Below are 24,938 nucleotides of genomic sequence, written 5' to 3'. Positions count from 1 at the left end.
CTGATGGAGGAGCTAATCTGTCTAAAAAGGCATTTGTTAAAGAAGGGGGAAGTGAAGATAATGATAAAGATTCTTTGAAAGCAGACCGAAATCGTTTAATACTGCGCCAAACTTCTGTAGGGCACGTAGAAGGAGATAAAGAAGTACAAAATGTTTTCCAGCCTTCCTGCTTTTTATCTCTGAGGAATTTACGTGTAATACAAATAACTTCATTGAGAATATCTAAGTTTTCATTGGACATGTCCTCAGCATAGACTCTCTCAGCTACCTTTCTTTTACTTACAGCATCCATACATTCTCTATCCCACCATGGAGGATATGGAATCTTATTGGATGGATTTCGTTTAACAGAAAAAATCTGATCGGCAGATTCTATTAAACATGTAGCCAGAGCTCTAGAAGAATTGGTCTCACCACCGCTAACTAATTCAGGCAAATCTTTTATTTTAGATTCGACAAGGTTCTTAAATGCAGACCAATCAGCATTATTTAATTTATATTTCACACGAGATTCTCGTTTTTGATAAGGAGGGCGTCTAATAGGAGAGGATATGATAATCGGGAAATGATCACTGCCAAAAGTAGATGATGAGGTGTACCAAGAATGAGAAGAAGCAAGATCTGGGGTACAAATTGATAAGTCAACTGCACTAGGCTTCTCATTAGGCTTTGTGCGTCTGGTTGATGAGCCAGTATTAAGTAAACACAAGTTTTGTAAATCTAATATTTCTACTAAATGTACACCATTGGTGTCAGTGGTGCCACAACCAAACATTTGGTGATGACAGTTAAAGTCACCTAATAGTAGGAATGGATCACTAAGTGAAGAGAGTAAATTATTAATGCTATTGAGAATAATAAAAGAGGAACGAGCGAGATAAATGGAAACTATAGAAATATTATCAATTTTGATGCCGACAATATTAATGGCATCATTAGAAATTAATGAAGAAAACGATATTCTAGAAAAATCAATTGAGTTCCTGACGAGTAATGCTACACCACCATAGCCATCGTATCTATCATCACGTAAGCAGGTATATCCAGGGACCTTAAATAGGTATCCTGGCTTTAACCACGTCTCGGATAATGCGACAACAACAGGAGAATGTTTATTTAACAAATATATTAAATCATGTTTCTTTGGAACAATACTCCTGCAATTCCATTGAATTATTTTGCAATCCATTATTTTTATTAACATTAATTGATTTAATTTTTTCATTAATAGAGGCAACGTGGGACGGTTTTAGTAAGTTTGAGTTTATTAAAGTACTTAATAAAGCTAGTATCATTTCTAAGACATCAGACTTTTCTTCCTCGTTACTTTTATCTACCAGAGCACAGCCATTTTTAGGCTCTGAAACCTGGAAATCTTTTAATAAATTTTTATGAGCAACACGATCATAACCATATTGATGCTTAGGAGGAGACCGAGGTTTTAAAAATACTGTCTTTTTATATGATGAATTAGTAAAATTGTTATGAGATGCAGACATCGGTGTGGGAACATATGCAGGTTTCGGTACTTCTGGAATTGTTGAACTTAGTGCATCTGCGTATGAAGGCTTAACAGAAGGAAAACATTTACTAGCTTCTGCGTAAGACATGCAGCTCTGAGCCATTTTAAGTTTGATTTCTGTCTGTCTCACAAACTCTGGACATGATTTGTCTATCGCTGAATGAGACCCTTCAACTTTACACATTACGCAGAATAGAGGATCTTCATTTGACCTGTCACATGAGACACCTGCATGTTGACCTCCACAGTTATAACATATTGGAGTCTTAGAACGACATTGTACTTTGGTATGACCATAACGACAGCATTTATAGCATTGTATTGTAGGAAAAATATATATCTCTACTGGAAGAGCATTATAGCACATAAAAATCCGTTTTGGTAAAACTTGCCCATCAAACGTTATTACAACGGATTCAGAGGGTTTCCAAGAAACCGAGTCATTAATTTTTACCTTGCGATTCAAACGTCTTATTTTAAGTATTTTGCCGCAGCCTAAAGGAACGGATACATTTCGTTGAACTTCTTCTACACTCCAATCTACAGGGACCCCACGAACTAGCCCCATCCTGGTTACGTTGAAAGTCGGAATGAAGGCTTTTAACTTTTTCGTTTCCAAAAGATTGCAGTTAAGAAAGTTATTGGCGTCTTTGTAATCGGAAAAGCCAACTACGCACCTATTTCTTCCTATACGTTTTACACTACCGGGAATAATATTTTCAAATTTGTTCTGCTTTAAAAAATTGCCAAAAGTTATAGGATGGAGAACGGTCCCGTCATCAGGTGAACTTTGTATACGTTGAACGTGTATCAAATAAGGGGAAACATCAGTAAGAACATATTCAGTCCGGCCGATCCAACGGGAGTCTGTATTGGTTACTGTAGTTTTCGTATTATTTGAATTTCCCGCGTTAGAGTCTTGAGAGATATTTGAATTTCCCGCGTTAGAGTCTTGAGAGATATTTGAATTTTCCGTATAAGATGTTGATGGTTGAGAGGACGTTTTATGTGAATTATTATTATTTTGCGAGTGTGAAGATGACGTCGATTGAGATATAGGTTTAGAACTTTTAGAAGTAATCTTTTTTATTAAAATTGACTCATCTTCCATATTGCATAAACTTTCGCACTGACAGTAATCACCGCTAGAACCACCTTTCTTATTTCTCCTTTTCGTACACTGCCGACAAAGGCGTAGATAACGTGTTCGTTTACGACTTCCTTCACCTGTCTGAGATGATAACGAACAATCCGTATCCATTTTATCAAATTCATCTTGTGAAACAACAGTTACATATGATCCCACGGGGAGATTCAGGCCAACATAGCCATCATCCCCCCGATCGAGATCGGGGGGCTCGTTCATACAATATTTACAAAAATTATAAAAACTTACCAACTATACGATGACACTATACACAAATATGATACAAAGATTACATATATTACTAAAACTTACACTACCAGCTTATCCTCCGCGTTTTAACTATAAAATTAAATTAAATTTTCACCACCGTGAAAAATACGTCTACCATAAACGAAGTTTCCCGCGCTTTCCAAACCAAATCTTTAACATATTTAGAAACGCATAGTACCATAGATTATACACTTAATATATTTGCATAGTACTAGTACAAGTAAAAGGTGAATGAAGCTAGCCCCTCAAAAAAATTTTTTTTTCCTATTTTATACTTATTTTCTATTAATTCGTTTGTTCATCATTTGTTCATGATTGTTCACTGTTAATAATTGTTTGTTCTGCATTTATTTATTTTAAAAAAATATTTAAAAATATACCTACAAGTTAGCCCCTCTAATGCAATTTTTAATATTTTTTCATCCTTAATGACTCGTAAATATTCATTTTCGATTGTTCTTATATAAAACACGTTTGTTCTCTTTCGAAATTACTCGTTTTTTGTTTAATTTACTATTTTTATTAGTTGAATAAATGTATGCAAAATATGTGTACTGCGCATGCGTCAACTATAATGCCTAAACTTTCTACGCGGTTTTAATCGTGAAAAAAAAAACAAATATAAATCCTGAAGGAGCAATTAATTGGTATACAGTTTAATTAAAAAAAAAAAAAAAAAAAAAATTAAATAATGTGCATTGGCGTTAAGTTAGACCAAATACATTTTTTCCATCCTCCTACTTATCGTTATGAATTTATAAAAAAGATAGGGAGTTCACATAGGTAATATAAACAAATAAGTAAATATGTTCATTATTTATCTTTCAAGAGATAATATAGGTATACATTATAATAACTTTTTTACACAGTCGAAATTATATTCCTAACATTAGTAAAATAACATTTTAATACGATAGGTAAGAGGATGGAAAAAATGTATTTGGTCTAACTTAACGCCAATGCACATTATTTCATTTATTTATTTTTTAATTAAACTGTATACCAATTAATTGCTCCTTCAGAATTTATATTTGGTTTTTTTTTCACGATTAAAACCGCGTAGAAAGTTTAGGCATTATAGTTGACGCATGCGCAGTACACATATTTTGCATACATTTATTCAACTAATAAAAATAGTAAATTAAACAAAAAACGAGTAATTTCGAAAGAGAACAAACGTGTTTTATATAAGAACAATCGAAAATGAATATTTACGAGTCATTAAGGATGAAAAAATATTAAAAATTGCATTAGAGGGGCTAACTTGTAGGTATATTTTTAAATATTTTTTTAAAATAAATAAATGCAGAACAAACAATTATTAACAGTGAACAATCATGAACAAATGATGAACAAACGAATTAACAGAAAATAAGTATAAAATAGGAAAAAAAAAATTTTTTGAGGGGCTAACTTCATTCACCTACAAGTAAAAGAGCTAAACAAAACCATGCTTCGTTATTTTATTTTTCCAACTGGAAAGGCAAAGATGTCATACCATACTGTCTAATCTTTTTAATATTCATATATGAAAAATAAAAATATGAAGCGAAATGAAACGAAGTTGATTAATTTGAAACATGGCATGAAATAAAATGAAATGAGATGAGATCAGATGAGGCGAGACGAGTTAAAAAACACTAAATAGACAAAATAAAATAAATCACACAACTTCATTCCTCGCGTTCCCACCAAAAAGTCCATTATTGTTATTGTCTTGCTTTCTTCAATTTTTTTACAGTTGACACCGTGTATAATCTATGACTACTACTTAGAGGACTTTTTTGGCGGGAACGCGAGGAGTGAAGTTGTGTGATTTGAACTTATTTGTTTAATTTTGTCTATTTAGTGTTTCTTCGGGTTTAAATGTGTAATAATGGTGGTTTATTAACTGTTTAATATCTGTGAAAGTGCACAAATGTGGGAAAATGAAACAGCCGCTGGACGTAACTTCTCGGAATCTTCCAAAAAGTCCACTGAAAAAAGTAGTAAATGACCACCATTTTACTGAGATTATTGACCATTTGACGGCCTTCTGGTGTAGTGGTAAGTGACATGGTCACTACACAAGGGGGTCGCGGGTTCGAATCCCTCCAAGGGAAGATATTTTGTATGAATAATATTAAAATGTCTTTTCCAGGGTTATGGATGTATATTAAATATATGTATGTGTATAATAAAAATCTTACATTTATTTCCGTTATGTGGTACCTGTAACACAAGTTCTTTACGAACTTACCACGGGACTAGTTAACGTGGCGTGGTTGTCAGTAAATATTTATTATTTATTATTATTATTATATTTCCCATATCATCTCAATTCATTTCATTTAATTTCATCCCAGTTGATTAGTGTCTCAAATTAATCATGTCACTCCATAATATCATTTTTCATAAAAATATGAATAATATAATAAATATAAATTAAAATAAGACATGACTTAAAAGTCTCAGTTACCAGGTCATAAAATCTCAAAAAAACTACTATAGTCGAATTTTTCATTAGACGAAGTCAACTGACGTTTACTGTGTTGTCAGTTTTAGATGAAATAAAAATAGTGTTGTGACAAAGTGAATGATTGAAAAAACTCCTGAATTAATGAAATTGCCTCGATTGTCTAGTGAATAGTTAGTGTGCCGAACTGCCGATATCGGGTACGGAGTTCGAATTTTAGTCATGCTTTGTACATACCAACGAGTTTTCGACGATTATGTTCCTATAGTATCTACCTATACTGAAAACCGAGTGTTTTAAACATTATGGAAAATATTGCGAGGAAACTTGTAAGACTGTCCTATTTTCAATACACCATATAGTTGAAACTATAGATGTATAAAATATAACAATTATAGGTAGGTAATGAAAATAAAAAAAACTGATTGTAGTTACATACTACTAGTAACATATATTGGAGCACTTTAATACAATTTTTTTGTAAAATAGAAATAATATTCTTTTATAGTTTGAAATGATAAACTCTTCACACTCATTGTTCATTCATGTGATTGAACGAGAACTGAACGCATCACTATTACTTTCAATATAGCAACATTATTTTACAAAGTGACATTAGCTACTGTCAGCTGGCTTCGTCTAATTAAAAATACGACTATACTTTAAATGGATAGACAATCAGACGTTAAGCTTATTATTTTATAGGAAGATATTTAAGAATGCTACGAAATCTATCCAAATATACTTGCAAGAGCAATATAAAAAATGTATTTTTTTGTACATTAATTAACAATAAAAACAATCGAATACCGAACAAATATGAAACTGTTTTCACATTTCCATTTATAAAATACATTGCAGTATTTAATAGACTGAAATTGTACCACTGCGTAGCAGCAGGAGTGGTGATGCCCAGTTGTGGTGTTCTAGAAATGTTGCAAGTATTCTCAGAAAACACATTTTTCACTGCTGCTTATCTTGGTAAGCCAAATAACATTATTTACAATAACATTTGTAATAAGTACCAAACAGCATATATTATTATGGTCCTTAATGTGGACTAGTTTAAAAAAATTGAATATTTATTTGCAGGGATCACAGTTGGATCTCTTCTTTCTATTGCCAGCTTACCATTCAAGAATATAATTGGATTTCTTTATATTTCTGATGACAACCGCCACATAAAAATTTCTTATGTAGATTATTGGGGCAAAAGGCAAGATAAAATAATTTCTGCCAATGATTGGATTCCATTAATGGACATGGCCCCAAGGAAACTAGATCCCTTATATCTATCACCACATTTAAGTGATGGGACTAAATACAAGTTGTTTGTTAAATTTGGAAAAGTTTTGAATTCTAAGAAAATGGGAGAAGTTTTAGAATGACCTTATGTATTGGAATGAGCTGTTTATTTTAAGCAATGCATGTAAATTTTGTAGATATGTAAAAAGATAGTATCAATTTACACATCTTGTATTATTTGGCAGTATAACTGTTGCATTTATATCCATGTAGCCCCAGCCTCCAGAAGTCTAAATGCTGCTACATTCGTCTATCATCTAGTAGCAATGTCTAATTAGTTACTTAGTTTCGTAGTTTTATTGGTGCTATGCTGTGTTGTAAATTATGATAAGTACCACAATCTGACTTAGTTCTATCACAAAACAATCATGCATTAGTCTTAATGGTATAATACTTTTATGAACCGTTCATCTGCTGATTTAGAGAAAATAAAATATTTAGAAACATTGTGAAAAACTGTTTAGAATTGGTAAGCAGTATGTAGTTTAGACAAACACAAAAATAAAATAGAAATTAATATGTTTGAAATTTGTATTTATCAAATGTACAAATCAAAATATAACATGCCTGCAAAAAAAAATTGCTCAAGTTCATAAATCATTTAAATAACAAAAATATGACACCATACATTACCCTCTTTCTAGGGCAGTCGGATAACAAACAGTAATGAGGTTTCTTAAGTATTAATTTAAAAAATTCCTGCAATTATGAAGTACCTTCTAATGAATACAGTGTACTTTTCGTATTAAGATTGTTTTTATTTATTGCATTGTTAACATGCGGATTTAGAGAAATCCAGATTTAAAAATTGAATTTAACATTTTTAATTTACCAACTTTATCTATTTAAATTCTGAAATAAAAGTGTAACTAATCTTACCAGAGAAATGACTTTTGTGACAAATTATGAAGACACTAGAGAAGTTTAAAATTTTCTGAATACACATTTTTTTTTTGTATTTAGGGATAAATTTATATAGCTAAATGCAATAAATGTCATCTATAAAATTAGTTGTAATAGAAGAATTAATATACCTATTTTAAAATTCGTATGTATAGCACTTAGCTGTGCCTTATTATGGCCGGGATATATTTGTCTGTAATAAAAGAAGTCATAATTGCTCAAGTCATTCTGTTTAATTACAGATTTTATATAAAAACTTATAAGTGATTATTGCAATGTTGTGTTTGAAACACAATGAATTGTAACACAGTAGAAAACAACAGAAAAAATATAATTACATACTTTTGTTGATCAATTCATTACAACTAATTTATTTTTGATATTATGTATTTTTGCACTTCATAAAGAATCAAAATATAATGAACGTTGATGGTACTAATTTATTATTTAAGAAAATGAAAAATTACATTTTGTTCAATGGGTCACATTGAAAACAATAATGTATTTTTTCATTTTCAGCTGCGATTTCGATGCATTTATGTAAATTTTTGCTATTCTGTATCCCTGCCACAAGACATAGGATTTACTTAATTTCTAGCCTTTATCAAAGTACTCACTTAATAAAATTAACAACTACATAATATTGTCTACTCTATAAAAATGACTTTTTGCAAATATCTTCACATAAATAATAATAAATCGGTAATGTACAAAAGTAAATAAGTTTGACATAGGTCAATAATCGAAATTATTACTCTATTAACAAGAATATTGCCTATTTAAAAGATTTAGTTAAATTTATCTTTCATACAGCCGAGTAAATAATCATTAAAATGTATGAATCAAAATTGAAGTCGCGCTTTAAATGAATCACAATAACAATAATTTTGAAATTTTGAACGTAAATTTATGTCATATTAAGAACCCTGGACCTGTTTCTTGATTTTTATTTTTTCATTAATAGTACATAAATGTGTGTCAAGTATTTCTACTCAAATTTCTGTGCTTGTGCAAGCAAACAAGATTTTAGTTTCACGTAAATTATCAAGATTTTAGCCGTTCATTTACTAGCTTAAGAATATCGGTACGAATCGTGAGCGTTGGGCGAAGGGCGGTCTTTATATTCTTACTTTGAAAATTTTATATTGGGTGCCCCATAAAGGGTTATATATCAGGCCAAAAACTGTAGTTAATGTTCATTAGACTAGATTCTATGAAAAAAAAAACACAATAGTTTCGGAATAAAGAGTATTTAAACGTAACGAATAAACTATTCTTCTGCCAACCATTTTTTTTTCGGACATGGTTGGACCTCCCCAGATGTTGGAAGCGGACCGCAAGCCCAAGGGATGGAATTTAGGATCTTCTGCTAACCCTTGAAATATGTTTTACATAATGTACGTAATATGATTAATAAGGATAGCCACATAAACAGAAGCGCTTTCTTTCTTAGAAGTGTGGAGGAACTCACGGCCCATCTGGTATTATGGGGTACCTACTTGTAAGGTCTCACAAGACTTCTTTGCATCGCTAAGAACCACCTGGAAGTAAACGTATCAATATTTATCGTACGAAATGAATCCGCACAGTGAATACGTTTTTGTTCGCCATAAGCACTGATCGCAATATCGCTTTTTTAAGCCCTCTTTGGCACGTGATCAACAACCTGCATCTTCTAGGTCGAGGTTACGTAAGTGATAACTTGAATCACTTTAATCTCACAAAGATTTATGTCCATAATCCAAGTTTAACACATGAAAGAGTAAAAATAATTAAAAAAATCCGTATAACTTCAGATTGCTTTGGGAAGTTTGACGAAACGCAGCAAACGCAATGGTGCGGTGCCCTAAGAGTGTTCAAAAAAAACTAAAAAGGGTCACATGATGTCAGCTGATTGAAATATAATACATACAAAACACAGATAGGGTCATTTCGCCTGTTCACGTCCATTTTAAGTACGGATCTCCCTTTGAAAACTCGAAATTAAGTATACACACCAATACGTCGAAATGTTTTTACCGGCAATACCTCAATGTTTATGAGGCACGGACACATAGACAAAAGTTCCGTGCGTCCAAGCAATCCTGTGTAGAAAAAACATTTAGTAACGGCTGTTCAACAAGAGAGCGCGGACGCGCGGGTTTATGAGACAAAAATAGTGGGCAGCGGTCCGCAATGGAAACTACCTACACGAAATAATAACAAAAACAAATCGCGTCCATTTTTGGAATTAATTCCCTACAATTGATTTGTTTGAGGGTATTTTTCAATACAAAATGTATTGTAGATACATTTTTTATTATGACTACAAGTTTAATACCTATTTTACTTTGAATGAAATAAGTAATTTCTTAAATTCTTCTTTTTTACTGTTTAAGATGAGTTCTTCGGAGATAAGAAAGAAGAAGGAAAAAAGAACATACACAGAAGAAGATTTAAGGGAAGCGTTGCTTGAAATTCGAGAGCATAAGAAATCGATAAGGAAAGTATGCAAAGAATAAGCTATTCCGAATACTACAATATTGGACAAAATCAGTGGGCGCAGACCGGATAGAGTAAACAAACCGGGCCCAGAACCTGCGCTAAGAGTAGATGGTGAAAAAAAGGTATCTGAATCGTTTCTTAACATTTCCAAATGTGGATTTCCAGTGAAAAAACAGGAATTGCTTAATACTGTTCAGAAAGTAATACAAGACGAGGGGTTTCAAAATAAAGGACAATGCCCAAAAGTGGGCCAACTTTACTTGAAAAACTATGCCTTATTTTTTTACGTTGTTTAGTTTATGTATCAACATTTCTTTCGCCCAGGTATTGTTTTACAAAAAAATAAATTACTTATTTGATAACATCCCAAAACTTAGTGCCATAGTTTTTAAATTCGTCAATAGGCAAAGGGCTTGTTAGTCCATACAGCCTTATAGTAAACCTATATGCTGCCAAACGAAAGAGTTGTCTGTGACTTGAACAACAAATAAAAAGCTAATGGTTATAATTCACAGACTTTTTAGTTTATTTTTGTTCAATTCAATATTTATATATTGTAATGATAATTATTACTTAAAACCATGAGTTATTTTATTTAATATTTTTAGATATTAATGATTCCATTAGTAAAAATCTCAATGGCCTACTCTATTCTTATTATATATAATATGATCAGAGAGTTTTGGCAGCAACCCGAGTGAAGCGTCACTTGAAGTTTTATTTTAATGGTTTTTTAATAGTTTATTGTGTAATTTGTATTATTTTTATTTGTAATATTGTGTATAAAAGGTCTGCGTAAACTCATGCTCAGTCAATGTGTTATTCGTCGAGTTGACGTCAAAACTCCCAAAAAGCAATAAAAAGAGATACACCGGCTTTTTATTGACACAAAAAATATATAACTTCGACAGACTAGGCTGTATAGGCTACGCTCTTTGCCTGCTTATTGGTGAATTTAAAAACAACAACAACAATATCGTTTCCGGCTTCCGGATTTTCATTTCATTTTATTATTAATATGAGGATATAATAATAATAAAATGTACGTAAGGGCTTATTTCTAGCAACATTAACCACAATTAACTTATTTAATACTGTAAATAATTATGAGAGCGATTATTGATTTCGAAGAAAACAATTAACAACTTAATTTTAGCTGCAGAAAAAAACAGATTTCAGAAAAACAGAATCTTTGGACAGCAAAAATATATTTTGATAGATCCTAAAAGAATTTTCAATGGGGACGAAAGTGGTTTTGCGCTTTGTCTAAAGACAGGACAAGTTTTAGGCCCAAGAGGATTCAAAAACTTATACCAAATAAAACCAAGTACGAAAAAGAAGACATAAAGGTATTATTAACATTTAATGCGAATGCGGATATAGGTCCACCTTGTATTGTGTTTCCATACATTAGACCACCAAAAGGCTGCAGTGAATAGTATGCCCCAAGATTGGTGCTTAGGCAGATCGGAGACAGGGTGGATGAGAGAAGTATTCTTTGAATACATCACCAACGAGTTTCACAACTGGATAGTGGAAAATAACATTAAAAAACACGTGCTTCTGCTGGTATATGGGCATAAATCGTATATGTCCTTAATACTAAGTAGGGCATGTGAATAAATGCAAATTATTTTGTATGCCCTTTCGCCTAACACCACCCATCTTTTACAGCCAACTGACGTTAGCGTATTTGCACCGGTAAAAACATATTGGAAATCTACAGTCCGCGCATTCCTATCAAAGCCAGAAAATTTTCATTCTGCCGTCACAAAAATAAACTTTTGCACATTATTAAATGATGCATTAAAACATCCTAACATGTCCGACAACACCAAAAGTGTGTGTTTACCAATTCGATTAATAGTCCAAAAAGTCCCCCAAATAGTCCAGATTACACGAAATGTGTAAGAAATACTTTGGAGAATGTACAGGCCGTTGGTCAACAATCACAAGATGTTACTCGCTCAGACATTAAAAGCTTTAAATGAGTATTAAAACACTTGAAGCCACTAAAAGGAAAAAAAATGACATTCGAACCATTACGAGAGCAGTCAGTAGTTTGAAAAAGTCTCTCCCTGCTTAAATGGGATTTGCCGAGATTTCTATTGAAACTGAATCTGAGAAGTCACATAATATGGAACTTTCAATAGAAAAAAAAGTACCATTTTTAGTCTCATTGATTGTAAATTGGATACAACTAAAGAAATCTTCATCTCTTAAAGAAGCCGAAAACGAAAGTGATCAAGCTAACTCAGATCCTACAGTACAGGTTGAAATAGTATCTATCAGCCCTAATATTTTCACAACCAAAACCATTAGCCGAGACTTTCATATCAATAATAACCACTACACTAACATCTGCTCAACTTGACGTGATATATCCGAATAATTTAACTCTCGATATCAACAAAAACGATTCGTTTTCTGACTTGTCCCTTTTGACATGACATCTTTCTGGCAATTACCTCAACGCCGGCTCTGTCGTGTCTTTAGACGACGTTCTAATTCTACCATTTGAAGATATTGCATCATCTCCCACTATGTCTAGTGTTGAAAAATAAACCCTTACTAAGGAACAAACGCCAGAAACGGCTTTGACTTCTTCAATTCATACAGCATCAGCTGTATCGCTACCTCCTCGAGTACCTCCAGCTTCAGCAGTTGTTGAAATATTAACACAAAAGAAAACCTCTGATCCATTTGAAAAGCACCTGATGCTGCCTGAAATCTCTAACAAAGCAAGAAAAAATAATCAAAGAACTCCAGCCATATCTTCTGCTGCATGGAGAAAGTATTATGAAGATAACGAAGAGAAGAGAATAAAGAGAACTAATAGAAAAGCATGAACAGAAAAAAAAAACTTTAAAACACCCTCAAACGGTTCGTAAAACTGCTCTGAAACGAAAAAACGAAATACACCCCCTCTTGAAGAAGTCACAAAGAAAACGATAGATGTGGAAATTGAGAAAGAAAATTTACCAGGCGTGGAACGAGTGAAATGTCCTGAATGTGACGATATACTAATTTCAAATGTAGAAGAGAACGATGAGAAAAACATTGGCTGTGACAAGTGTATTAGATCATATTATCATCTGAAATGCACGCGATTAGTAGGATTAAGTTATTTAGAGGCCAAACACCTCTTTTGAATGTGACTTGTGTCATTAAATAAATTCTATAAATTCTAAGGCTATAATAATCATCTTTGATCATCATCAATCATCTTTAATAAATAAATTATTAAAATCCAATCTCTCTTTAATATCATAAAAATATCATCCTTTAATTCCTTTGCTAAGCTGATGGACGCCAAGTGGTCCAGCGGGTGGACGCAAATTGGTTTTTATGGAGGCAAAGTGGGTAAAACGCCTAATTCTGAAGTTTGTCTTTTAAAATAAAAACACAAGATGTTTCGCAAAAACTAAGTTACCTTAAAATAGATTATTATAATGAACACATTACATAAACTTTTCATTGAAATTACCTAGTGTTGAGACATTTTTATTTTCTCCTTCAAACTTGCCAACTGTACTAAGTGGACGCAAGCAGGCGAAATGACCCTAAACACTCCACAAGCGCCGGCACATCAACCTGCTTTTGCCTTTGCGATAGAGGTGAAATTTAGTAACAATGCCGTAATAAGTTTGATATTTTTTTTGAGTTTTTGACTTTTGTAGGTACCTAATAATAACATGGTTGCATTTTTTTGTTTTGTTTAGGAGTTAAGATGAATTTGTTATTGTCTATCTTGTTCAGATGCGACTTGACTGAATGAATGGCCTAATGGTACTTTTATTGTATAAATTCAGGGTTGCCTTCGAACAGTTGAAACAATTATTATAAATTAGTTTTCGTATGAATCTACTAATTACGGTTTAGATTTTTTTACATATGAAACGTGATTTACATTGTTGATACTAGAGCCACGTTTCGGCTTGATATACCCATTGTCGGACACCCTATGATTTTATAATTTTTAACATGTATACATGTTTTCTTTCAAAATAGATCATCAAAAAATAGTAAGCAAAACATAATGAAAACTAATTAAAGTCGTACTGAAGTATACTCGTCGGGAGTTCTTTTTGAATTTCAGAGAACAAAGTAAATAACAACAGATAGTCGTAGCGAGCCAACAGCCTAATGATATAATAAAAATAACTGGAATTCGTACCACTAAAGACGCGCAAAGACTGGCTTAAGTGCAGGTGAAGATCAGCACTCAAAATCCGTGCCGCTTATTGTAGACGATCGTACCATAAAGTCAAAACTCCCAAAAAACAGTTTGAGCAGTTTGCTTATTAAAAACAAAATTTTCATGAGATTTCACTCTAAAACATATTGGTCACGCACACTAAACTAGTTCCTGAAAACTGTGATTAATCTACCCAGGCTTGAGCAGGCTGGTCTGTTGTGAAAGGACTCACTCCATTCCGTTCCATTGATTCTAAGATCTCGCAAACATATGCAGCAACATCTGATCGACTTTGGTCTATTCCTTTGATGAATGGGTGCTCCAGTAACCTGTTATACTTAGGTCTCTGTGTTTCTTCTTTTATAAGGCTAAAATAAATATTTCAAATGTATATTCGTTGGAATACAGTTATCGGTGAGCGCTTGTAACTTAAAATTATATATTACAGACGAAAACCAAGACAAGGCTTTTAAGATGAGTATTCCTGGCCTAAAGGATAAAACGCCCGTTGCATTCGTATCAGGCGATGGAACGGTGTTAATCTCGCAGGCCGTTACCAACTTTTCTAATGTAATACGTACATAACAGAAATAAAGAAAAAAAAAATTATAATGTAATAATAAATAATATAATAAGGAACGTCATGAGAGCCACTAATGAGCTTATCTTGAAAATCTACCGTAAATCTCAAACACCCCAACATCTTGAACCTAGTTGAACGGTGGCAAAGTGCAGAGAAATATTCTTCTGCTGATAAATGCTCTCCAAACAACAGATCATGTCCTTGAACCAACTTGTTCATAACTTTGGACAGTCTGATTGCAGAAGATTGGTTAAATTGATCAGATATAAGGCAACCATTGTATTGATGTAATTGAGACTTCAATCTTAAGATTGGTTAAATTGATCAGATATAAGGCAACCATTGTATTGATGTAATTGAGACTTCATTCTTATGCCTCAACATGGGCAGCAGATTCACATTGGAGTTTAAGGATTTACTTCTGTAACCGCACAACATAAGGGGGCTAATAAGTTATAATTTTATACCTAACAATCGATTTCATAATCTTTAATGTGGATTTATACTTACCAAGTATTAACGAAGTTAACAAAGCTGTTTGAAAACATGTTGTTATTGCAGGAAAGACGTGGCGGGTCCCCTTGAACCACTTGCTGTAGCTGTTCAAATACAGATCCCCATCTTGGGTACGGAAATGCACCAGTAGCCACTTCCATCAAAGTAATACCTAAAGACCAAACATCTGAGCGTACATCATAACCTCTTGCACGGCCTGGATCAATTCTTTCCGGCTGAAACAAAAGTTTTTGTTTACAATTCTATAACAGTTTGACTGGTGAAGGGTGCTGTCTTTTAATTCAACGTCAATCATTGTATAATAGAGTAACTAACAGCCAAAAGGACCTCACTATCCATTTTGTACTTATGAGGTGTCCAGAGCACACAAACATAATGAGAGGGCCATTACCTACTTAGCAATATGAATAAGGTCAAAGCTATAACTATATATATGTAACCTATTACACTTTTAAAACTGAAATGAATCTTCTAAGCATGAGGCTGATAGCTAGGCAGAATAGCTATCAGAGTAGGTTCACGATTTTCTTTAATGATTTGTTGCCACTTTACAAGCGTGCATTTTCTTATCTGCTTTCCTCTCACAGCCTTGGCTTACATGATTTCTTTCTAAATTGCGTAACAAGTATGAAGGTATTAAGACTTGTATCTTTTGTTGCAATGAGGGCAATTGGTATTCAAACTATAGCATCTACAGTCTGGTTAAGATAAGGTGGTAGGCAAGTGAATTTTATCTATTATGCCTGAAAAAGAGCATTCATTATTGGTTTAATTTTATTTCACTTACTGCCATGTATGGTCTACATCCAGCATCTCTTGTCCGAGCTATTGAATCTACTAGCTTCCCAGATATACCAAAATCACACAGTTTTATATTTCCTCTTCTATCTAGCAGTATATTAGATGGTTTCACATCCCTGTAATTGAAATTTATGTGAAAAATTAAATTAATTGAATAAGTGAAATATATACGAGTATACCGCTCAATGTTACTTTTGTGTTTGTTTTCTATTCATTATTTACAGGATTTTTCTTGTGTAAAGTTAGTATAAGTATATAAAAAAAAAAATTCACAAAGATAATGACCCTAACAAAAAATCGGAACAGGATCATAACCAGCTAATAATCAAACAACCATCCAACTAACAGCCACAACCAGATAGGCAATGATAGGTCTATTGAGCAATTTTAAAATTGTAAAATAACTTGCATATTTATAATTTAGTCATATATTTGTCATTTCCTCTCACATTCTTCCTTCAATAATCTTATGATCTTTTGAACATTCTGAATTCTGATTCTGAACCCAGATTTCATTTACTGGTATACTGTCTTGGGTTTTGACCCTAGCATTGCTGATGTAATGACAGTGACCTTTTATCATTAGATAGGTATACTCACCCACCTTCTGAAGTAGGAGCATTGCTGATTACCTTGGGCCTCAACCATCTGGTAGTCTTAACCCTCTTAAAATATCAAATGAGTACAGATAAAACGCTAACATTCTTTGGATATCACAAAGGACGAGCTTTGTTTTTGACAATTTATTTTAACTCTATTGGGTCAAACAGTTAGCGAAGTTGTTAAGTAGTTGTTAACAAGGTTGCATATTTGCTTGATGAATGGCTTGCTTAGTAATAATACTAAATATACCTAGTTTTAAATTCTGGTAATTTGTATGGTTCATGATTGAATTTTTGAGGTAAAAATTAAAACTTAAGACAAATTTTAAGTAATCTAGTTAACAGAAATAAAAACGAAACATTAAAATACCTCTATGGTATAAGTGAAGTATTTATTTTATACAATTTTAAAATTTCATAAGGAAACATTAATTAACTCCAAATTTTTTTAAATCAATACGTTTTTCTTGTTATCGATTGTCTACATGTATTTGATAATGATTTCAAGTGTAACATGTAAGTCTTTCTAACTGAATCATTGGATTATATTGCTTTAGTTAAATAGAATTTAAATAGAAACTAGATTATGAAAATGTGATATGTTTAAAAGTCAACTGTACTCACCTATGGATAATTTTCAATTTTTCTTTTAAATAATTTAAAGCTTTAACTGTAGCCAGTGTAATTTTTGCCATTATATTTTCTGGTATTCGAGTTTGCATTCTTTCACATATAAATTTGTAAAATTTGTCTAGTGATGTGTCCATTAATTCCATACAGATCCAACAATCACCCTGAAATAGATTGGTGTGTTTCTTTTTCTTTCAGACAAGTAAATTTCAGAATAACATAAGAAACAAAACTAGATAATTCAGTTTTGACTAATTTTATAAATTATTACATTTAGAAATTCTTGCAGCAATAATAATTCTTTATGTTTTAAAGCATAAGTACCTCTTTGAAGAGTGCTCCATAAAATTCCACTATATAAAGACAATCATTACTCTTCATCACAACTTCTAGATCCATTAACAACTGCTTTTGTTCTTTCTCATCAACTGTTGAGCGAATCCTTTTTACAGCCATTACACGACTTGTCCTATTTTAAACACACAGTGTATTGAGTTAATGTAATATTTAAGCTTCAAAATATCTTATCACACTTCTGCTTTTATTTTCTTTGCATGCTACTCAAGCTTTATAATTTTTTCATCCAAATAGTGGTCAATTTTTTTAAGTTCCATTAAAAGTTAACTTCAATGCTATTTCAATATTATTTTAACCTTATTCATACTTTACATACTTTCTATAAACCATTTTATTTACAGCTCCAAATGCTCCCCTGCCAATCTCTCCCAGATCTTGCAAGTCATCTGCAGTGAAATCATATACTTCAGTAGCAGATAGCTGTAGTTTCCCAGATGACTGCATTGATGGATATATTCGACATCTATCTCTAAATAGACAGTTTAAGAAATATAATAGATATTAGATCATTATTTTTATATTTTTATATACTTATATTAATAAAGTCATTTTATAATATTTAATTAAATGATATGTAAATAATAAAAATGTCCACTGTATGGCATATTATAAAGTATTTACCTGGCATTTTCTGGCAGTACATCTCTAATAGTACGTGAGGGAATTTTTGGCTTTTGCATTTGTGCAGTTGTCGATGAAAATGGTACAAAAGCGACATCGCTCGACGGGCCACTCAATGGGAGATCTAAAATTTTACGTTTTTCTGTACCAAATAAATTCAGCTCGGGTCTTGGTAGGCTTGGTCGACTAGGACCTGAAACAAAACAATTCAAAATATACAATATCAATAAAGTTGTAAATACCATCTAATGACAACAAAATGTACAATGCTAACTTTTTACCTTGGTTTGATGATAGTTCTCCGTTTTTGGACATTCTGCAATAATTATTTCTGCAATTTTAAATCGTGTTCCCTAATCTTTGGTAAATATTGCAAAATTCGCGTAATCCATTTGCACATGCATATATTAATTGGTCACGTTTTCATAATTTAATAATCTTTTTATTCATACATTGTACCTACTTAGCTACAGCATCTAGGTACATTCCAAAAGTCGACACAACACATGATGTATGTACCTATCAATTTGCTTGACAGTTGACACTATGAGACATAAGAATTTTTTTAAATTCATTTATAAATTCTATTGAACCATTAAAAAAACAAAAAAAAATTGTATCGAATATATCGATACGGCCGTTAACTTTTATGGTGAGCAAGCATGAATGAATTTTCTTTGAATGTTATTCCTAATTATATTTTCTTAATCGATATGAAAATAGATTCCTTATTTATTTTCTATTTCTCGAAAAGAAGAGCAAAGCTGTATAATACTACTCAGGAACAATATTCGCAGAGCGACGTTGTAGAAGGAAATTATTTTGTCTATGGCCCAATTTAATTATGAGAATTGAGATTGTTATGTATGTGTCGCAGGCAATTTGTATGATTCCGCCGTTTACAAACGGCGTCGTCATTATAAAAACGCTCGCCGTTATGTAAAATGCCGAAGGCAAAATGATAACTCGTTCAATTGTTACAATTTCGACATTGGTTGTAGTTTTAGGGTGACCATAATAAAATGTAGTTTATAATAATCAGACTTTATTTCCGCAATCAAGTACTAATGAAGATTTCAAGTAAGACTAAATTATGTGCTTTGATTATCTTGAAGTACTTGCCTAGTTAAAATATTTAAATAACAAAACAAAATTTAAATGACAATAATAAAACTTCTAAGGATAATATGACACTTTCAAATAAAAACAAACAGGTCATTTATGTAAAATCATATTTTGTAGTCTGAAGTATTCATCATTCTTAGAAGACATTTCCCTAAATTAGTAAATGAAGATTATTTAAAAAATAAACGATTCTTGATTTATTTTTAAATAAAAAGTAACAATAAAAATGTATATTACTTATTTGCGCATGTCCCATTTCATGACTAAAAACACCAAGGCATTATTATATTTAAGTTACAAAGCAGATAAATTGACATAACGATACGAATAAATCGATCGCTTTTCTCTCAATAGTAAATCTATCCTTCATTTGATACTGAATTTTGTCTCGACCACCATGTCTGTAACCTCTATGAATCTCTAACAATACATCGTAATATTCTTCTAACGGTATTACACGAACGGTTGGACTGCCAAGGCTATTCCTTTTTAAATAAGGTAGTCCAATTCACTGATGCTCATAACCTCGTATTTTTTTGACCTGCAGGAGTCCTCCGGGAACCAGATTCTGTGGCCACCTTAGCATTTTTTAGGTGCCGGATAACCTCAAAAATTTTACTATTTGTCCAAAGCTTTTTTAAAGCTTCCGTTTGAGAATTGTATAATTTTTTTAATTCACTATAATATAAAGCTTCAAAATCAGAAATATTTTCTAAAATGTCTTCTCCACACGAAATATTTGTAGTTTTCAGTTATTTTTTGAGACACAAAATGACGCCATTGTTATTGTTTTGATCAACAGTGGCGCGCGTGGTAAAAAAAATGAACTAAATACTTCAATTTGCCGCGGCATTACGAAAACGGCGTTTGAATTGTCGATGTTATGTTGTGGCATATTATAAAGTGACACGGCAATATACATTTTGCCTTAGGCATTTTACATAACGGCGAGCGTTTTTATAATGACGACGCCGTTTGTAAACTGCGGAATCATACAAATTGCCAGCGACATATGCACGACCTATCGAGCACAATATATGTACTGCATATCTTGTCCTCACTCGGTAAGTCGTGCATATTATGTATTACCTATATCGAGGACTCTTATAGTGCGCAAGATAGAACGAGGACAGATCATGGTAGTTTTCCAATTACAGCACTAGAGCGCATTATGCGGCATAATGCTCAACGTTGAATGCTCCAACTACAGCAACGCTTCGCAAAATCGAGCACTCTCAAAAGTACTGCCTGTCATCAGAATTTTATTAATGGCCCAAATAACTCATCTGTTTCATTATCATATATTATATTTTCAATAAATAATAGTTGATAATGAAATAATTGATTAATTTAAACTCGGAACACTCGATAAATCATCGTCATCACTATCATCTGGTTAAGATGATTCAATTAAAAAGTATATAATTTTCTTAGAACTCATTTTAAAAAAATTACTCAAAACGTAAAAATAAGTTAATGAAATAATCAAAATTCAAATTACAATAACCGTAAATAGTTTTGAACCAATTATTATTGTTTACCACATTATTTATACATTAATGAGGTTGCTAGCTCCATGAATATTTTTTTTTTCAACACTGAACTTAGCGCACTCTGCTGATGCATTTGAAAATTAATTCATTCGTCTTGCCTGGTGTTCCTACCCAAGGTTATGATGACATCACTTGTCGTATCAAAGAGTAAATTAAACACCTTATAGATTGCCTTTATCCTAACACTTTGGCCGTTTTCCAATTACAGCACAAGAGCGCATTATGCGGCATAATGCTCAACTAAGCTTCAGCATAATTCGGCATTGTGCGACACTGAGTCGCATTATGCTCTGTAATTGGAAAAGTACCATTAAGTAATGGTTAATTACAGCACAAGAGCGCATTATGCGGCAAAATTGGAAAACGGCCTTTGTCGTTCATTTTTAAATATTCTTAGGAAACCCTGAATTATTCATGTTGTAATTATGCACTTAAATATAATATACCAAAAAAAAATCCATTTAATTTCGATATCTAGGTACATGTGTTTTTGGCAGGAATAATGAAGGACTAGGAATCTTGGAAAGAATATGTATAGGTACTCATCTATGCTAAATGTATAATTTGAGTGGTTTGAGGATTTTGAAATTGTCGTGGCCTAAATGACTGGCCGTGCATTCGTCTCAAGCGATGCAATCATCGGTGTTTGAATCCTGCATGCAGGTGTCGATTTTTGTAATGAAATACGTTTTAACAAATCTTTACCATTGACTTCCACATTTATAGAATCTTATACCTTTAAACGAGCAATTCTTGTATATATATATATATATAATCTGAATCTCGGAAACGGCTCCAACGATTTTCATAAAATTTAGTATACAGGGGGCGATAAATCGATCTAACTACGATTTATTTTCAGAAAATGTTGTTTTATTCGTATTTTCAATAATCAATTTTATCGATAATCAACTTTATGACTCTTTCCGACATCTATTGGTGAATAATAATACTATTTTTACCGCTTTACAGACACAACAACATGGCGTTATAAAAAAAAAGCTGAGCAAGGCTCGGTCATCATCTAGTATTAATTAAATCCGCAAAATAATAATTTTCATTAATAATAAATTGGTGGTGGTAGGATGTCTTGTATGCTTGCAGGGATCAGTCTGTCTATATCTGCCGTTGTGTAATCATGGGTTTTATTTTGAAGGATGGGGCGGCGGTTGTACTGTGAAGTGAGACCTTAGAACTCATGTATTTTTTTATTTCTTTTTTTTTATTGCGATAGGTGGACGAGCTCACAGCCCACATGGTGCTATGTGGTTATTGGGGCTCATAGACATCTACAACGTGAATGCGCCACCCACCTTGAGGGTGGCGGCATTTGTCGTAGATGTCTATGAGCTCCAGTAACCACTTACCACCAGTTGGGCAGTGGGCTCTTCTACCCATCTAAAGCAATAAAAAAGGCTCAAACAAGCAGCATTAGCATATCATAGGTATATTCTGTGAGAGATGTGGCACAATTTCAATGTGTTTTCATACAGAGCCTAATATCTTTTACAACATCTGTATATACTTGGTCCTTAGCAAAAGGCAAGGAGTTTGGCTTAGGATTAAAAGTCAATAATGGGAATTGACCAAAAGTTTGGCAGTTACATACTGATCTTAGAGCTCTGTAAGAGATTAACAAGTGGGTTGTGGGGTTCAAACTATTAAAAAGTGCATGCAAGTTCTTTAATGATTAATACTAATTAATAAAAAATAATTATAATTTCCTTAACTTAGTATTTTTATTTATTTATTTAATATATTTTTTACACACAGCTGTTAGAAGGAACACAACAATAAGGATACAGAGTACAAGGGCACTACTTATTTCATGTTGAAATCTCTTCCAATGGGCCCAGTAGTTTTACAGTAGTTTATTGAAGTGAAACTTCTTTAGAATCGTTGGGTTTGATTTCAAACTCGATGAAACGAAATTAAACGAAACGAAAAAATAAATGTGCCACGATTGGCTTGCTGAAGCGGCTCCGAGCGGCGCCGACAAATCACGAAGCGCTCCACACGGTCTCGCGTCCCCGACTAGTTCAGTGTGTTTTTAACGTCCGTGCACGCTGTCGTGGCTCTCGGAGCGCCCTGAGATACTTTCATTTCTATTTAGTTTGTTATCAACAGATGTCGCTGCACATAAATTCAACAATTCCTGAAGCGATTCAACATCTCATCACTGTCGCATGTTACACAGTTGATAAACATTCTCGTATTTCTCTCTTTCTAAATCGTACTTGTCTGGTGTAGGGTTACTGTGATTATGAAGGTGGTTCCCCCAAGGTGAGGCTGCTCCATTGCACTCCAGAGTGGTTGACCCTTGTGATTATTTTTATTTTTTATAAGGTTCACTTCTACTGAGTGTGAATTGTGCACATACACATTTTTTTTGTGTTTTGTTACGTGGTCATTTATAATTTAAGTTAATTTTTGCTGATGATACCAACTCAATAATTGACAAAGTAAAAGAAGATATCTCTGTTATAAGTAGTTAGCTTAATGTTCAGAGAACAGTGGTCAGATATCATTCCATATCTTTGTTTTTCCTTCCTTCTATGTGTAGATTAATTCATTTATTTTACACTAGGCTTAGTTTTATCAAAAATCACATAAGGTACACTTAATGGTTGAGAAATTTCAATATCCTCATCAATTTCATAGTTTTCTAGTTTTAGACTCCTACAAGAATAAAATATAGTCAATTTATTTATTTAATCCAGAAATTAGAATACAGAACTACTATAAAGACTCAATGGTTTAAGATAATTTGTTTTAATGAAGAGTAAAGAGCATTAATTCATTGTGTTTTACAGAAAAATATTCAAATTATATTTGTTATTACCTCTCATCTAATTCTCCTCTAATGTAAGGAAGAGCTCCGTAAAGGTCTAAGGCAGCAATTCTAAAAGTGACCTGTTGGCCCTCTTTAACACTAGATCCGATCCACTTGTCTCCAGGCTCTTCTGTTGGCTGTGGTATGACCACATTAAAAACTCTGAAATAATACAATTATTTATTTATATTATTTTTTACAACAGTATTTACAATAATAATTATTATTATACAGTACCTATGTACTAGGACACTTAAATGTGTGGAACACTTTTTGTTAACTAAACCAGTTAATTTTGCACCTATGTATGGTTGAAATATGAAGTAATCCGCTTGAACTTGGAAATGTATATCCGCATTATCATTGCGTATAGTGCCAACATTCTGAAGTATACAAGGATTTTTATAGCTTACTAAAACACCGTTCAACCTAAAACATAGTAAATGTTAGTTAAAACACCTATTAGTTGTAACACCACTGTTTTATATGGGAAATAAGTTGAAACTTTAATTTGGAAATTAATCAGATTATAAACTTACTCTTTATCAAATTTACCAACTTTATAATCTAATAAGTTTGTTATAGATTCTTTAATATTTCCAAGGCACCATGGCTGTAAAGCCAGATTTTGTGTAATCTTTTTCACAACTAAACAAGAATTTTTGTCGTTTGCCAACTGTTTTAATTCTCGTAGGTCAAATTTTATGATTTTAGACATTATTTTAAGTTTACAAATAGTTAAATATCCATGCAAATAAAATTATTTACTTTCAGAGATTCACTTTCATTATAGAGCCATAGATTACTAAGTATAGTGTGTTTATTATAATCTATGGATATATGTCATAGATATTCTCTTTTTTAGTACAATTTTCCCTTGTTAGGAAAGGCAAGGGGATCTAAGCCCATACAGCATTGTCTGTTCTATATATTTTCTGAAATAATTTTTCAAAAAAGTCGAAGCTAGGTCTTAAATGATATATATTAATATAAACTGAAATAAAAATGTCATTAAGGCCGAAGCCATAATGAC

The 24,938-nt window shown here is 32.5% G+C and overlaps 4 protein-coding genes across 4 annotated transcripts; 1 reads left to right on the top strand and 3 right to left on the bottom strand.

Annotated features, from left to right (window-relative positions):
- Window positions 1-726: 726 nt before the first annotated feature.
- On the bottom strand, window positions 727-3,071 carry LOC149501126 (uncharacterized). The gene has a single exon (XM_089734508.1). It carries the CDS (start codon window positions 2,886-2,888, stop codon window positions 1,134-1,136), a length of 1,755 nt encoding a protein of 584 aa, XP_089590634.1. The 5' UTR covers window positions 2,889-3,071; the 3' UTR covers window positions 727-1,133.
- A 2,557-nt stretch (window positions 3,072-5,628) lies between these two features.
- LOC114253377 (transmembrane protein 186) lies at window positions 5,629-8,861 on the top strand. Its single transcript, XM_028188243.2, has 2 exons — window positions 5,629-6,375; window positions 6,487-8,861. Exons 1-2 carry the CDS (start codon window positions 6,114-6,116, stop codon window positions 6,780-6,782), a joined length of 558 nt encoding a protein of 185 aa, XP_028044044.2. The 5' UTR covers window positions 5,629-6,113; the 3' UTR covers window positions 6,783-8,861.
- Mkk4 (dual specificity mitogen-activated protein kinase kinase 4) lies at window positions 7,217-19,135 on the bottom strand. The gene is made up of 8 exons (XM_028188241.2): window positions 18,676-19,135; window positions 18,395-18,587; window positions 18,090-18,242; window positions 17,741-17,885; window positions 17,411-17,580; window positions 16,171-16,300; window positions 15,378-15,598; window positions 7,217-14,652 (listed from the first exon to the last, which is right to left on the bottom strand). The coding sequence occupies exons 1-8, from the start codon at window positions 18,707-18,709 to the stop codon at window positions 14,469-14,471; spliced, it is 1,230 nt and encodes a 409-aa protein (XP_028044042.2). The 5' UTR covers window positions 18,710-19,135; the 3' UTR covers window positions 7,217-14,468.
- Window positions 19,136-22,792: 3,657 nt separating this feature from the next.
- On the bottom strand, window positions 22,793-24,723 carry Polr1F (RNA polymerase I subunit F). Its single transcript, XM_028188061.2, has 4 exons — window positions 24,445-24,723; window positions 24,143-24,334; window positions 23,915-24,067; window positions 22,793-23,751 (listed from the first exon to the last, which is right to left on the bottom strand). The coding sequence occupies exons 1-4, from the start codon at window positions 24,621-24,623 to the stop codon at window positions 23,646-23,648; spliced, it is 630 nt and encodes a 209-aa protein (XP_028043862.2). The 5' UTR covers window positions 24,624-24,723; the 3' UTR covers window positions 22,793-23,645.
- Window positions 24,724-24,938: the final 215 nt, after the last annotated feature.

This window comes from Bombyx mandarina, chromosome 17, assembly GCF_030267445.1.
Source record: "Bombyx mandarina strain Sakado chromosome 17, ASM3026744v2".
Taxonomy (NCBI): domain Eukaryota; kingdom Metazoa; phylum Arthropoda; class Insecta; order Lepidoptera; family Bombycidae; genus Bombyx; species Bombyx mandarina.
This window is presented reverse-complemented; position numbering and strand designations above follow the sequence as displayed.

Coding starts and splice junctions, on each gene's coding strand:
- Polr1F (XM_028188061.2), bottom strand. CDS start 24,623: ATGTCTAAAATCATAAAATTTGACCTACGAGAATTAAAACAGTTGGCA. Junction 24,335..24,444: donor GTTGGTAAATTTGATAAAGA/GTAAGTTTATAA, acceptor ACTATGTTTTAG/GTTGAACGGTGTTTTAGTAA. Junction 23,752..23,914: donor AGAGGAGAATTAGATGAGAG/GTAATAACAAAT, acceptor TTATTCTTGTAG/GAGTCTAAAACTAGAAAACT.
- Mkk4 (XM_028188241.2), bottom strand. CDS start 18,709: ATGTCCAAAAACGGAGAACTATCATCAAACCAAG. Junction 18,588..18,675: donor AGAACTATCATCAAACCAAG/GTAAAAAGTTAG, acceptor GTTTTGTTTCAG/GTCCTAGTCGACCAAGCCTA. Junction 18,243..18,394: donor GTACTGCCAGAAAATGCCAG/GTAAATACTTTA, acceptor CTGTCTATTTAG/AGATAGATGTCGAATATATC.
- LOC114253377 (XM_028188243.2), top strand. CDS start 6,114: ATGCTACGAAATCTATCCAAATATACTTGCAAGAGCAATATAAAAAAT. Junction 6,376..6,486: donor TTTCACTGCTGCTTATCTTG/GTAAGCCAAATA, acceptor ATTTATTTGCAG/GGATCACAGTTGGATCTCTT.
- LOC149501126 (XM_089734508.1), bottom strand. CDS start 2,888: ATGAACGAGCCCCCCGATCTCGATCGGGGGGATGATGGCTATGTTGGC.